Consider the following 15852-nt stretch of genomic DNA (forward strand, 5'->3'; position numbering starts at 1 on the left):
TTAAAAATGGAATACTTTCAATTAAAATGCCATGAAAGAGAGAAAGGGGAGAGGGAAACGAGAGACAGAGGAGAGAAAGAGCTGAAAAAAATTGAAAGTACAAAGCCACACTTCACACAAGTTTCAGTGACCTGAAATAAATATATTTCTAATTTTTTAAAGCATAATCTCCAATGATTATAATTAAACTAATAAAGAGAGACACTCAAGCTAGGCTTGAACAGTAGTTTCATTGAAAAGGATGGGAAAAAAGGCCAAACACAGTGTGATTTGTGCTGATTCTTTTTCTTTTTAAAAACCTTAGGTGGATTTAGCCTTTAAAATGTATTCATAGTATTATCCTCATCTTTGATTCTCTAACCATTTTATTCTTCGATAAGAAAGTGGTCAAATGTTCTTTATTTCTGGAAATATCTATGTATATTTCTAATTAAACTGTGTAATTCAGGGAGCAGACACTCAAAATATTTCTCGACTGAAAACAAAATGCCAATGCATTAATCCAAGTAAGCAGGCCAAGCCCAGTGACAAGAATGTACAAAAATGCATCGAAACTGACATCAGCTTATCTGTCTTACTTGACAGGTGATAAACATGCAAAGTGGTAGGAAAGGGCCTGTCAGACTCACATACCACTGCATTAAAAGATTTTTTTAAAAAGTTTGTGCCGGGACAAGTTTTGCTCATGAGAACAGATCCATGTCAGGGGTGTCAAACTCATTTTCACCAGGGGCCGCATCAGCCTCGCGGTTGCCTTCAAAGGACCGAATGCAATTTTAGGACTATATAAATGTAACTGCTCCTAAAATTACATTCGGTCCTTTGAAGGCAAACGCAAGGCTGATATGGCCCCCGGTGAAAATGAGTTTGACACCTCAATCTATGTGGTGAACAGAGTAGGTGGCTGTCTCAGAGCCAAATTTGGGAGTCAGGGTATTTTTCCTGTAGTTCATTAACGAGACAACATCAGTCACAGACAACAGGTACAGAAACAGCATCTAAATCCTTGTCCAAATGTAGCAGAAAGGCAAATACATTTTAAAGCATAAGGGTATTTACCACCTAATGCTGAGTCCTAACTGAAGGTTGATAAAACATATACCTGAAAAAAAAAAAAAGCTTTCTCCATGCTTCATTAACTCAACTTGCTGCAGTCACAAATCCATGCTTTTAATTAAAAGAACATGTACCTGAAGGCTGTGTTTGTCTCCGTAGCTCACTCTGATGATTTCATGAGGTCATTTGAAAGCTCACCCCAATTCCTCCAGTCAAACCTCTCCCTTTGTGAGAACAGCTACCAAGAATCAAATTACCATTTCCAATGAAGTTTTAGACTGAGAACAGCCAGCCCTGGCAGCCCAGGGCAGAGAAGATCTTACCCGTGGGCATGTGCTGTGCAGAGCAGAGGGACAAGGCCTGTGGCTGCTGGGGAAAACATGCCAAAGGTCCACCCGTGTCACAGAGGAGGAACTGAAGGAGTGCAGCCCTGCTCACCTCAATAGTCAAGTGTAGTTGTGCTCTGCTATCAACCGAGCAACAGGCAGTAACTGGCACATGTGCAACATACCTTATACTCTCAAATATTTCACTGTAATGCTCTTTTTTTCCACCTTCTTTTTAATAGCAACAAATGACAGAATCATGGAATTGTTTTGGTTGGAAAAGATCTGTAAGACCATTGAGCCCAACTGTTAACCTAACACTGTCGAGTCCACCACTAAACCATGTCCCTAAGAACCTTATCTATGCATCCAGATGGCACAAATGTCCCACATGGTGTTTCTACTTAGATTCTTAATCCTTAAGCCTCATTACCTTACACGCTGTTACACTGAATTACATTCAGTGGTCATCTAAACTATATGGCAGATCTATTTGTACCATACTGAATGCCACTAGCATTACTCTATTCCCAATTTTGCAGAAACGCGTTTTATTCTAAAAGGAACTTTGGACATAACAATCATTTCAATGTGAGAAAGAAAAAAACCTTGTATTTCAACATGAGGAAAATTATCTTCAAGGCCTTTGCTCTTCTTTCTTCTTCATGCCAGCAGGAAATAAACACTTGAGAAGTAAAATGTGAATGCATCCCCTTCTAAACCTCCAGTAATATGGCATTTAATCGAAATGATTCCCTGGACTAAAGGGGAATAACCGTAGTTCAAAAAAACTCAAAAAAATTAATTCTTTAACAAAAAGGGAAGAATTGGTTGAAGACAGGTATCCCTCATTGGAGGGAAATCAGCACATGAAGTCCTAACCAGGAATACTCCAAAATTTAACAGTTTTTAGAAACTGTTTACTAAAGGGGTTTGACATAATTTATATCAGTCAGAAAATTTAAAGATCTATTAGATCATATTTGCTGCCCCTGAGAGGACATGATAGTTCCCAGATGGAGAACATTTAAAATACTGAAATTGAGTGTTTGAAAGAAAAGTAAGGAATCATTCCAAATTTTTACAAGCTTCCTACATTTGGAAAAACGTCCAGGCCTATTAGAAACCTTAATTGATACAGCAAGCACAAACTGCATCCAAACCAGAAATTGGAAGGCCCAAAGAAACAATATTCAAAACATCATGCTTTTAAAAATGCACCCAAGCATTCACCAAACTCTACCAAGCACTTCCAAAACAACACAACAAAGCAAGACTGATGAAATTGTTTTTCTCTGGAGACAATGGGTCGTCACAATCCACTCGAATCTGGAGCAGTGCCTTTAAGCACATGTGGCAAGCACAAATATTTTGCAAAAAGCAGTGACAGGGAGTACATACGTGGATTATTACATGCATTTCAGCCATAAGATGCCACTTTTGCTCTTCAAAAATCCAGCTAGGTCAGTTTTTCTGATACAGATAAATACCGTGCGCTTAAAGAAATGTAAGTCACAAGGTAAGACAGTATTTGTCATGCTTTTGTCATCAGAACCATAGAACTAATGCAAATTGCTGATTGTTGGAAAGCATAGTATTGGTGAATTTCATAGCAGGTTCTTGAATATACACTGCGGAAATGAAACGCTGTGCAGTGCAGGTCTGAACTCTCTGGCCACGAAAATATATACGAACACATGTTCCATAACTGAGAAAATGAAGCAAAGATTTGGATTCAAAATTAAAGCAATAGATTCAGTAAATGAAATAAAAGATTTTAAATTAAGATAAGGACATTGATGACAATAACAACAGGAAACAGAATAAAATTAATTAAAAACAGATATGTAAAGAATTCTTGCAGACGTGTGGAATATTGCACTGTGGAGAAGCAACACCAATGCCATTCTGAGCAAATCTGTCATGTGCAACAAGCAATATAATGCCATTAAATTTATATAATACTTACATTAAAAACTTGAAGGGAACCAAGCTGAATGATGCAGTATCTTATTTTTGAATACAACTTAGCACAAAGATCGCAGAGCCCTAGCAAAGCCTGTATGTTCCTTCTTTTTCTGAAGGGACGAGAATAATTTTATCTTCTGTGAAATCTGCACAAGTATCACTAATATTGCTGCTTCTTATGTGGGCAGTTTTCTGTGGATGCTGCAGGTGAAAACCAACAATGTGCTTACCCAGCCGGCTGCGCCTGATCTCATCAGGTGAGACTGGACGTAACTTCCTCTCTGCCTTGATTTCCTCCAGGATCCTTTCATGAAGGCTGCGCGGCCGTGGTGGGGTTGGTTTCAATTTTCTTGCTGATGCCTTGGGATATAAAGATAATCACGTCTACGTAAACCAGTCCTTCCTTGAAAGTAGATTCCATATTTTTTTCCAAAAAATGTTTGGAATGTTGTGATGTGATTTTATATGCACTTAATTGTAAAACTCACTGAAATTGGAAAAAGGATTGTATTTTTCCCCAATTCATAATGATTTATCAGAGATAAAGGGCTGCTGGTAATTACAGCTGCTAACTGGTAGTGCAAGATATTACACGCTGTTCTTTTAAGATATCACATTCTATACACAAAAGACAATCTTTTTGAAATCCCATGTCAGAAAACATAATATTTAACATGTTCCCTGGACACAAACATGCTTTTAAAAGCCACATTTTTGTTAGGAATGAAGCCCACTGGATTACATACCGGATTTAATGGAGGTCGCGATCGGATGAAATCCAGGATTATTTCATGGGCACTCTTTTTTAATCGAGGTGGAATGTCACCGTTGACCTGGAAAGGAGAAAGTGAAATATTCATTTCTGTGTTTTGCATTCATATTCATGCAGATGATGAGATCAATTGAAAGCTCACAACAACCCTGACAGAGCTTGCAGTGTTCTGGCACCTGCACCCAATGTAAAACCCCACCAGTCCTGAGCAGAGCAACCATCCATGTGCAGAGCACAGGCAGGCAAAAAAAGCAGATGACAGCTTTTCAGCTTTGCAGATGGCTGCAGAATAACCACAGCTTCAATCAGTAATACTTAGGATTTTGAAATGATGAAATTGCATGTCAAGGCTGCAATCGTGTCTATGGGAGAACACAGATGAAGACTATCTTGCTTGGGAGAAAAGTTGCCAACACCATTTGAAAAAACACTTATTTGAACCATGTCTCACTGTCAACCATTACACAGTCTCTAAATCCCTGTTCTTAGCCCCTGAGAAAACAGAGATGCTCTTTAAGGCCCCAGTTTTCTTGAGCTCCTTACCATCTCCCAAGCACTGACCTGAAAGCTAAGCTATATCTGGCACAATCACCAATGATTTGCTTGTAGCACTGGTTGAAAAATATGTTCCCCTTGTTTTTTTGCCTTCATCTTGCTGCTCTGGCCATGAAGAGCTGCCCTTGTATGTAAATCCCAGAAAGAGGAGAAGGAAGCCCTGAGCGTAATTTCATAGCTACCTCTTCACCTGTGTTTTAAAGGTTACTCAAGCGAAAAATGAAGTTTGTTAATATGTCTAGAAAACAAATCACTAGAATGCCATGGCATGCCATTTGAAGTACGGGAAGCATGTTTCCTCACTATAAAACATATATTTCTGTAGAACAAGGGCTGACTAAGGGTTGTTTGCTTGGTTGGTTGGTTTTCTCCAGGGAGACAGACATGTCTTTCTCTGATTACCTCATTTAGACGTGACACCATATACAACACGTCACAGGAAAGAGTCAGCAATTCACTGTATGCACAGGATATAACACGTCACAGGAAAGAGTCAGCAATTCGCTGTATGCACAGGATATAAAAGAAGAAAATGGAAGTTCTCCTATCACGTGGAGAATTTAGAGATTGGTAAATGGGAATAAGTGTACAGATTTGCTTAAAAAAATCCACCTGTCAGGTTCAGCCTTCATGTAGCACAGTGCCCAAGCACACTGTCAGGGATGAGAGAACATCCTATGCCAGGCATCCTTCTGGTACCTCTTACCACTACACAGTAGCTGGCTATCAGCCCTGTGCTCCAATTTGACAGAAATTCCCACAACACCGTATTTCTTAGATCAAAGTGTCCCAAATTTCAGCAGTTTTGTTTTTTTTCTTTTTCCTTTTTAAGTGTCAGTTGGCTCATTTTATTTTGGGAGACTATTCATACAAGTTCTGTAGCCAGAAAATACATGTAAAGACACAGCTCTGGTTTGTCAAATCGCGTGCACTTTTGTTAACCAGAAGGAATGCTGCAGTCAGAAAAATGGTTTTAAATGCCCACAAAGTCACCTGAATGTGATCCCAAATTGAAATTCCCCAATGTTCATGTAGCTGCTGTACAAGCTCTGCCCTGTTTCCAGGCTGAGGCAGCGTGACAGCCTCCCAGACAAGATTCATCACAGCCACGATAAGGAAGCCGATGAGAGTCTCTCCTGGGGAACACTTCATTGCTTTCCTGGGAACTCTTTCTGGAGGTATCCTACCCCAGACATGGTCCAAATTCTATTTGTTCCCCCTGCACAGCTCCTTCGCTTCCTTAAAGTAAATTTCATACAGCTTGGCAGAGAACACCAAGCTGCTAAACTCCGCAACATGCATCACCTTCCTAAAAATAGCTCAGAAAAATTAAAATTGAAGAGGTTTATGTTAAACAGCGACCTGACATTTTATCACGAGGAGAATATTATTTTAAGTGGTGTGATTGATTTCTTCTGTTTAAAGACTGAGCAATTTTTTGAGGCCAGCATGCTTTGTGGGATCGTTAATGAAATGAGGAGTCTCTCTTCCTCGAGTTACTGTTCATCAGATGTCAAAGTTGATAGCTGGAGCTGAGAATTATTACCATCAGAACAGCCATTTTGTAAACTGATAATCTCCATTCCAGCCTTGGGGAACAACCCTCTGCATGACAATATGAAATAAATTATACATGGCTCCGAGCCTTTCACCTCAGGGCACTCTACGCCCTGACTTAGCACCACCAAGGGTATAATTAGTATCAGTATTCCCATTTGATTGGAAAAGGAGGAATGCAAGGTTTGCTTAAGTGATTTTCCACAGGATATGCGGGGAGCTGGTGGTGAAGCAAGTGGATGTTTCTCAGCCAAGAGCAGGAGCGCTGGTGGCAGAACCCAACCTGTATTCAGCACCCAAACAAGATGCTGATATGAAAGACACTGAAGGGGAAGCTTTTATACTCTCTGTCCACGCTAGACCTATTTCTTTACTCAAACTAACCTTCTGTAATGAACAATTTCATATGCATCTTTTAGTTAATTAAAATGAATGGCTTTTGATTAAAATCTAAATCAGAGATATATTGCACAGATGCAGCCATGATACATGCAGGAGGAAAAAAAGACAAAACACCACACACCACACCCAACAAAATTATCTTTCTTTTCCCACATACCAGATTGGCCCCAATTGCAAAATAGTATTTAAATAAATACCTCAAAACACTGTAAAACTATCCTAAGTCTTCATGTGTACAAAACAGCTTTTGTACAGAAGTATGCATTAAAACTGGCAGTGTAGGGAAAGCATAACAAGGATTATAAAATTCAATCAGAAATTTAGACATCTAGACAGCTAAAGCACAGAAAAATTAACATGTAATCATCTACTCACTCACAACCTGCTACCATCACATTTTAATATATAAATATGGATTTGTAGTTTAAAAAATAACTGCAAATGGTACTTAGTAACCTTTGGCTAAAGCGTGAGCTTTACATATGGTGATCCTGAACAAGAAGTACATTGCACGTGACATTCACAAAAGAAACACCACTTATCATTGACATGCAATTATCTCAGCCATTTCTTTGTCTCACTGTAAAAGGTGACAGCATGAAGTAGGAGAGTGCTATCTCTAATTAAGAGGCATCAATAAACTGATATTGTTTTGTACTATGTAGAAATTTTCATTTAAAATGAAATTGCATGGACACTGAAAGAGCCAGAGAGGGCATGCTACATCATTTCCAGAACAGCTCATGATAAAGGTCTGTTTTAAGTAGATACAGATTTGCCATGTTTCATTATGCAGACAGTATAATGCTTTTGGTTAATATAGTTGTTACACAGTGTGTATTTGACACCACACAGAAAGCTCAAGTGTCCAGGAATGAAGTGCTTTGGTGCTTCACGTCATAAGCCACTGTATTCAGGCTGCTGTTCCTGCACATCTGTTACAGATCCAAGTTTACAATCCCACATAATAACCACAGTACTTGCACAGAGTCAGTCCTTCTCGGAATACCCCTAAAGCATGATAGGAACCGCAAAGCTCACTGCTCTGCCTAGGAGGACTCCTGAACTTCTGCAGAAACGTGTGATGAGGGCAGAGGATGAAAAAGGCGAGTTCCCCGCTACAAGCAGCTGGATACCCCTCAGTGACACCGAGTCAGAGCTGTGCATTAGAGCACGACAGACTCCACAATGCTCAGCTGGACAAACTGGGCAAAGTCTTTTCCTCACATTCTCTGTGTCCAGCTTGAAACATCTGAAATCTTGCTCATGAAAATCCTGTCCATGCACAGCTGTTAATGCAATTAATGTAAGTAATGTAAAGAAATAAATAATTTTTTGATAAAAATACCCAAACAACTATGCCACAGGATTCTCAGATTAGACATTCAATTTACTGGATATTTTTTATAATAATAGCTTCAACCTATAAGCCTATATATATAATATATTCACCTTTTGCAACATGTCCAAGCGAATACCATTGCATCACAGGTACTTGTGAAGAGTTCGAATACAAAGAGCATCGTTGCCTGTGAAGAATTTCACTGCTATACAATGTAATGCTGAGTTTGGGTACTACATAAAAGGCACCTCATGGCCATGAATTGAATAAGTAACATACGAGATATCAGTTATCATCCAATAAGCGCTGCTCAAGGAATGCAGTGAAGGGTGCACATCTTGGAGGGGGGAGGTGGGCAGGAAAGGGAGCTAATTGGCAACCAGTGTGGAATTAGAAGCTGTAGCTTAACACATATGCATAATAAAGAAAAAATATGCCTGTAAGAGTAATTTAATTCTCAAATTTCCCCATTTCCAAGTGTTGACTCTCCTAATGTTCACAATTTTTTATTTTTTTGGGAGTGAGCACTCCATAGAAGAAAAATGCTACTAAATCTCTTCAGGTAGACATGCAAAGATTACAAAATGCCAGGATTAAACTTATCTTTTTCCCACAACAACAACACAAACAAGGACTTGCATTGGAGGGATAGAGAAATGACAAATTTGAAATTCTTTTCATTTGTACTGAAACAGAAATGCCAACATGACTGAAACTAGTTAAACCAGTTATTTACAAAAAGCCCAGAATTTGGCATTTTACATCTTCAAAACATTTTTAATCTTTGCACGCTGACTGAAGACGGGCGAGAACAGACAGCTCCAGTTATTGGCATCTGTTAACTAACACTTTTCATAGTCTGAAACACCAAAATAGTTCCTGAGCAATGTACCTATAGGAACATTTGTTCCTTTCCTGGTTTCTACTCAGAGTACTGAGCAGTCAGGGGCAAATCAAGTTACCCTTTTAAATACAGCATTATATTAATAAAAAGAACAGTAAAGACTTCATGTTGCATCTCATTTGCTTAAAAAATGTACTTAACCTCTTGTTATTATTAGCAGCATATGCATTTTCACAAGCTAACAAGTCTTAAAATACTCTCTATAAATTTAAAGCAAAAAATTGCTTTTAATAAAAATTTTGCCAAACATCTGTTTTGACTGATAGAAAGCAACATAATCCATCTTGCCCAGGCTGCCTTAAAATTCAGATTTCAGATTTTTGTCCTTTTCTCCTCTTCCCAAGAACCACAACAGTTTTCTCTGATGGGATTACATATAGAATCATAGAATCATCAAATCATTTCAGTTGGAAGAGACCTCCAGGATCATTGAGTCCAACCATAACCTAACTCTAGCACTAAACCATATAATCAGCTTCGACCCATGATGGTCAGCTAAAAGATGCTGTGATCTAACTAAACTTGCATTTTTGTTTGAATCCTTCAGGCTCCACACATTTCATGTCAATCTGCACTCATCGTTGTGCATGCTTTGCACATTTTTCAAGGAGACCCTGCAACAGAATCCAAGTTAGTGAATTTAAGGTTTCCAGTAAGAAGATTTTTTTTAACACAATGTCATTAGCAGTTGTCAAACTAAGCCAACAACCACATCACAGACAGCACTACAGGTACTGTACCTGCAGCTGACTGTAATCCCAATTCATATTTATGTCCAGAGGTCACTTTGGACAACCTACCTAGCAGGCAAGATAGCAGGACAAAAATAGATGCTTGCAGGGATTTCGTATACAGCGAGAGTCTGGATAAGCAGAGGAACAGCTGTGCCCCCATGACCTACCATATAATGAAGAAAATCTCTTCTGAAGAGGCAGGAGCTTGCTCAGCAGAAGGTGAATTTGAGGCTAGTTTGACAAAAGCAAAATTAGATGACCCAGGGGATCCCAATCAAACAAAACTGCTACACTGACTGCACACAGGAAGCGAGGTCCTGAGGGGACTGTTCCTCTTCTGCACTGGGAAGCAGGAACACTTAGCGCAGTTCTCTCACTTGTTAGCAGAAAGAGATCACATCAAGACCTGGGTATGTATTTTACCCTATTGATTTAATATTTAAGCAACATCTGCTGCAGAAAATAAATACAATCTGATAGTCAAAATCCAGATCGTGATTAGGAAAGTACTTTCAGCTCATACATAAAAGGCATTTATACTTCTAACAGAACTCATTTATTTGCTCCCCATGTAGTTGTTCTAATTTTGTCTTCCTTTATTCTTTTTTCTAATGATCTCTGATAGAACAAACCATACACTTTCTGTCTCCTTTCCACCCCCATCTCTGATTTTTTCTGGTGGAATCATGGCTTTCTCACTAACAAAGGTTATGTGAGGTTTTGTTAGGAAAGCAAATACATTTGGACGCTGCATATTCTAAGACAATGCTTCCACTGTAACTAATGCCAGGCAAAGATAAGTAAGTGCACAGTATAAATATTGACATTGACCAAATTTATGCCTTTGACAAAGGGGTTTAAAATGTCCTACGAGGGCAAGGGGCCCTTCAGATCAGTTGCTAGCTTATCAGGAAAACACCTTAATGTTGAACAGACTATAAACCAAAAGGAAAGAAAGAACAGGGAGACACCACTAAATATCAAATGGGTTCTGGTAAAAAGAGTGCCCTAAATCAATCTTACATGCACCTTTATGAGTATCTAGGAGGATGAGACCAATCAACACTCTCCAGCTTGCTTTGGCATAGTGTTGACTTGAAGGCAGCAACAGGATATGCTGAAAATAATTAAGGTCATCTTCTACAAACTGAAGATTTAATTTTTTTTACATGGAGTGTTCCTTGAAAATTCATAACAGATCATGGTAACATAAGTTTTCAAACGCTGCAATATAGTTCATAGGTAATCTAAGTTTTCGATCACTGTAGGTTTTCCTTTCCCGTCACAGTACCACTCATGTAACAACACGGTAGCACTTTACGTTCTGGAATTCCAAAAATTATGTTGTAACTCAAAATAAATGTTCTCCCCAGTAAGAAGAGCCTAAAATAATCTCTCAGCAGAAAGTGTGACAGGACTTCTGATGTGACTCTTAGCATTATCATAAAACCAACACAAGTTATTTGTCCAAGCATATGATATGTAGGTATTTCTTTCAGAATGTTAAATGTCTGCCATATGGAAAACAAAATACACAATATTTGTTGTTTTCACATTTTTTACCCTCAATATACTATGTAAATTCGAGATGCCATATCAAAACCATAAACATTACTATTTACATGAAATCATAATTTCAAGGTTCTCAGAAAAAAAAATAAGAAGACAAAAAAGGAAAAGAACATTTCAGATTTGACAAATTTTAGTGACTCTGTTGACTTACCATGACCTTCCTTAAGGTATAGCGTTTGGATCTAATATCATCCATCAGCATTTCATAGGGCGTGAGCTGATATTCTATTGGGAGCGGGTTGTACTGACGCTCTTGAACTTTCTTAAGTTTAACACCATTCCGGAGATCTCGCATCACTTGTACCCAAAAACGAGCCTGAAGAGAAAACAGAGAGAAATTTTATTTGATACTTTACCCTTGAATACCACCTCAGATTAAACCAAAGTTGTTCATTCCCCTTTCCACCAAATAAGCACAGTTGTACTATTTTAACACACAAAGCAAACCCCATTTTATTTAAGTCTATTTTTAACCCTCATGAATGTAACAAAACTTCGTTGGAACTCAGCATGACTGCAGTCTCACCTCAAGTGATGGTTGTCTCCAAGATAATACAGAAAAAGAATCTGAAATTCTCATATCATACCTCTATATTTCCATTTCAAATATACTGCAAGCATGTCAGGAAAGTTTCTAGACTTATAGCTAACAGTATGGGAATTAAAAGAGTGATTGAATCTAAAACTTTGGTTCCTGTAGGCCCAGAACTTTCTTGCAAAAATTCCCAGTAGTTGTTCTTCAAACAGAAATTTTGGAATAGACCCCAAGTCCTAAGATTTAGCAATATTCTCTCAGTACTGAACTTCCTTTTGCTCTGAGGCTCTAATGCCCCCCTCTCATTTTTTGGGCAGCAAGAATGGCTGGAGAGGAGGAAGAACATGTGGTGGATAGAAGAATGGGAGACTGAAATCAAGTATTTTTAAGAACCTCATAGTATTCCTCTATGAACTGGCAAGAATAGTAACTAGAAAACAAAACAAGCTACTTTCTGTTAAGAGTTTCTCTGCAACATTTTTCTTTCACCCTTGGAGAAACTGAGTTGATGGCTCTGCCCTTTGAAGGGCAGTCAGCACGATACCTGCCTAAATGTCCAGTTCTTCTTAAATTGCAAAAGCTTCTCTACAAAACCAGTCTAAAGAAAAAAGATAATGCTTGGATACTTGTATTATCTCATCTGTCTGAGAAGGAAGGTTGAGAATTCATTTGGTTCTAACTTGTCATGGCTTACTATGAATTCATAGGTTACAAAAACAACACGCACTGATTTTAAAATAAAACAAGGGACTTTAGGTAAGCATTATAAAGAAATATAAACTGCTAGTAATGATGCTGAATCACTATTCAATTGTTGTCTTACCCAGTCAGCATTTTTTAAGTCATCAAGATCTGTGCTGGATTCATCACTTGCCTCTTTGTCCATTTCTTGAATCTTCTTCAGATTCTGCCAATGAAAAGAAAATGAGTCAACAAACAAATGGTGGCATTGCTCTCAAGTAAAACTGAAGCTTAATTGTTGACACTGGTTAACTTATGTTGCTTAGGTATTCTACTGAATGTTTCGTGACTGTAAAAGTAACTTGAAGTACTATTTGAGTATATTTCTCTTCATTGAAAAGTTTTCCTTAAATGCTGGAAAAAAAATCTGAAGTTTTGAGTACAAAAGTACTTCAGATAACAGCATACCAGATGAAAATCATGTATAGAAATGTTAATAATGCTAAAATCAGGCTATGCACAGAAAAAAAAACCCAACCACCTAGCAGGTCTGTTCAGCTACAACACAGAAAATGTTACTGACTTAGTAAGGATGTCATTAATACCAAAATTATTGTTACTTGTTGAATTCAAGACAACTCACTCTTGTAGAGGAGAAATTCCCAGAAAGTCAGTTGTGAGGAGAAATAAACTTTGAGAAATCCTTTAAACTGAATAGTGACAGACTTGCATTTATATTGATATCAAGTAGTCTGTATAACATGGTTATTTATTCTGAAATCGGAGTAATAAAATCATGTAAGGAAGAGAAACAGATCTTTCAAAGGTAAAAACAGCTATTTGTGAACAAGATCAGATCATGCAAATACAGAAAAGATTGTCTGAAAAGGGGCAAAAAAAAGCTTTCATACTACTAATAAAATGAAAAATGATTAAAAATTACAGTAGACCAAAGAATAGGCAAGCTTGTACATAGGGAAATGCAAGTAAAAGATTTAAAAGGCCGTGGCTTTACAGAAATGATCTCATACACACGAAGAACTGTATATTCAAAATGCTGTTTTTTGGTTTACCTCTGTATTGAAATGTTCTGGAATCAGACGTACAAACAAATTCTTAATACTACATTCCACTTGTACTTTCCAGGAAATCCCTAACAATGTTTCATTTGATCTGCTTTCTAAGTACTCAGTAATGTATTCAAAATAGATAGTTAAATCCTCTGCTAACTACTTGTTTATTTTATGAGACTAAAGCAACAGGTCAGAGGTCCAACAGTTGTATTTATCAATAATCTTTTTCACACTTTTGAGTACTCAACTCTTTCTTTAATAGAACTGAACAATTGGTCTCAATTTAGTTTTTGAGCTTCCCATAAAACTTAAAAATAAACTTATTCTGTAAAAAATTATTTTCCTGGAAGTAGTTCCAAAACTGCCATCCTTTCAGTGGAAGAAGTGAAAGCCCTCACTGGAAGAGTGTTTAACTTGCACATTTATCAGAGTGCAAGTATCTACCAAACCTGGTTACAGAGAGAGCACATGAGAGTCAGCCACCACAGAGGTTTTGGAAAGAGATCAGATGGGTTGTTTACTGTCTTATTTAAATAACATACTTGCTTTCATATCAAAGAAGAAATACTACCATTGCCCTATAAAAATAAAATACATCATTTACTGAAAGATCCATAAATCACCTACACTACAATAGCAAATATACCATGGGACAATGCGGGAACATTTGGGCATGACTTGCAGCATCACCAGAGGATACCCCATTGGGAAAAAATGTCTTTACAGAAACGTGTGTTGGTCCTGTTGCTGCAGTCAGTCTGACACTTACAGACAATCACCCTTCTCTAAGGAAAAAAAAAAAAAAAAAAAAAGGAAAATGGAAAGAACGAGTATCTTAAAGGCCTCACTTCTGTGTATTTTGCTGCCTAGCGTATCTTCTTTTCTGTATCATAGAGTTTCAGTAATCATTTCAAATGTGGTATCTCTGAACTGTAAATTAGTTGCTTTCTTGCAAACTGCTAACACTGATAAACTGCAAAATTAAAAAAAAATAAATCAATCATTTTCATACTTTCTCGTTTTCCTCTTTGTAATCAAAAAGCTAACCTTGGTAAACGAGCTCACAGCTGTCAGGTTTGCTGTTCCTTTCCATATTTGAAGGTACACATTAATTTTTAAAAAAATAACATGTTCCAGCTGCTTAACCTTTGCTCTGACCGTTCAACAAGATTTGCCGCAACTACCCATCTCGGCAATCACGTTCCCTACCATACAGTTTACTGGGCTCGTTTATGCCCAAAGGCTCATGCCTTTGATTGACATAAATATTCCATGAAGCTAAAAAGATTGCAACCTGTTTTTCTTAACAGTTGAAAATAAGAAGGGAACAAAGAAACCCCCTGAACAGCTGAAAGATGTTCCAAATAAGGCAACCATCCAATTAGTCTCTCTGGAACATAGCTAGAGGGGCAGTTTCTACCCGAGAAAGCCCAGGTGTAAGCGATGCTGGAGAGCTGCAAAAGCAAAACCTGCCAACCAAGAGATAAGTCTCTCAAAGTGCAGTTTTGTGATCCAAAGGAGCTGATCCAAGCACAGGCCACTGCCAAAGCTGGGCTCCTGCTCCTCCCCATCGCAGCTGAGTGCTCCAGCTGCATCGCTCACACCAGCACAGACCCGCATTTTGCAGGGATGGTTCACTCCCCTCCACGGCACCCAGCTTGGACCTCTAAATGCAGCTCACCACGCAGTTAGTGGAGAACAGTAGAAAGAAAAGGAATTTCCATCACCATAGATGTCAGAAAGCTTTGTAGGATTGGGGAGAAAAAGAAATAGCAAGAGAGATCCTGCAGCCAGTGCTTCTTTAAACTCTTCTGCACCTGTCAGGTGCTGCTTAGGAAGGAATAAATTCACAGTGACAAATGATTATCTTTAAGCTTCCAGTCTAAATGAAATATTATAATTTCCCTCCAGCATCCCCGGCCAGCATCAGTGGGTTTCAGCATTTGTTTCGATCATAAATTATGGAAACCGACACATTCATGATACAAGAGGCCATTTGTCAGAACTTAACTGGGATCCAAAATCTGAGTCACCTCAGTGGCTGCAGCCACTTGTACTTACACCCTTGGCACAACGGCTTAAGCAAAGCTATGACAGCATAACAAATACATGGCCTAAATGGGTTTCCATTTCAAAACACAGAAACATCTTAGAAGGGTTTTTCTAAATGATCCCAGAACCACAGACCTGATTCACCTATTATAGCCTGGGCATTCATTCAGGAAATAAGGGTTGGATGTGTAGGAAGTGAGTGTTTCAACAGCTTTGGCTTTTTTAAAACCATTACAGCATTTGGTCACTAAAAAAAAAAAAATAAAAAAAAAAAGCATTTTGTGACAAAAACTAGTAATAAAAATACCAAATGTCTTCAAACG

The 15852-nt window shown here is 38.2% G+C and overlaps 1 protein-coding gene across 1 annotated transcript in view; it reads right to left on the reverse strand.

Moving 5' to 3' along the window:
- Positions 1 to 15852, reverse strand: part of SPIRE1 (spire type actin nucleation factor 1) — a 134270-nt gene that overhangs the window by 29771 nt on the left and 88647 nt on the right. The window contains exons 5-8 of the mRNA XM_082046309.1: positions 12547 to 12630; positions 11340 to 11504; positions 4097 to 4183; positions 3581 to 3710 (exon numbers count right to left, since the gene is read on the reverse strand). Coding sequence (XP_081902435.1) covers positions 3581 to 3710; positions 4097 to 4183; positions 11340 to 11504; positions 12547 to 12630 — 466 coding nt within the window. The remainder of the gene's footprint in view (positions 1 to 3580; positions 3711 to 4096; positions 4184 to 11339; positions 11505 to 12546; positions 12631 to 15852) is intronic.

This window comes from Streptopelia decaocto (genome assembly GCF_964273445.1).
Source record: "Streptopelia decaocto genome assembly, chromosome: 2".
NCBI lineage: Eukaryota > Metazoa > Chordata > Aves > Columbiformes > Columbidae > Streptopelia > Streptopelia decaocto.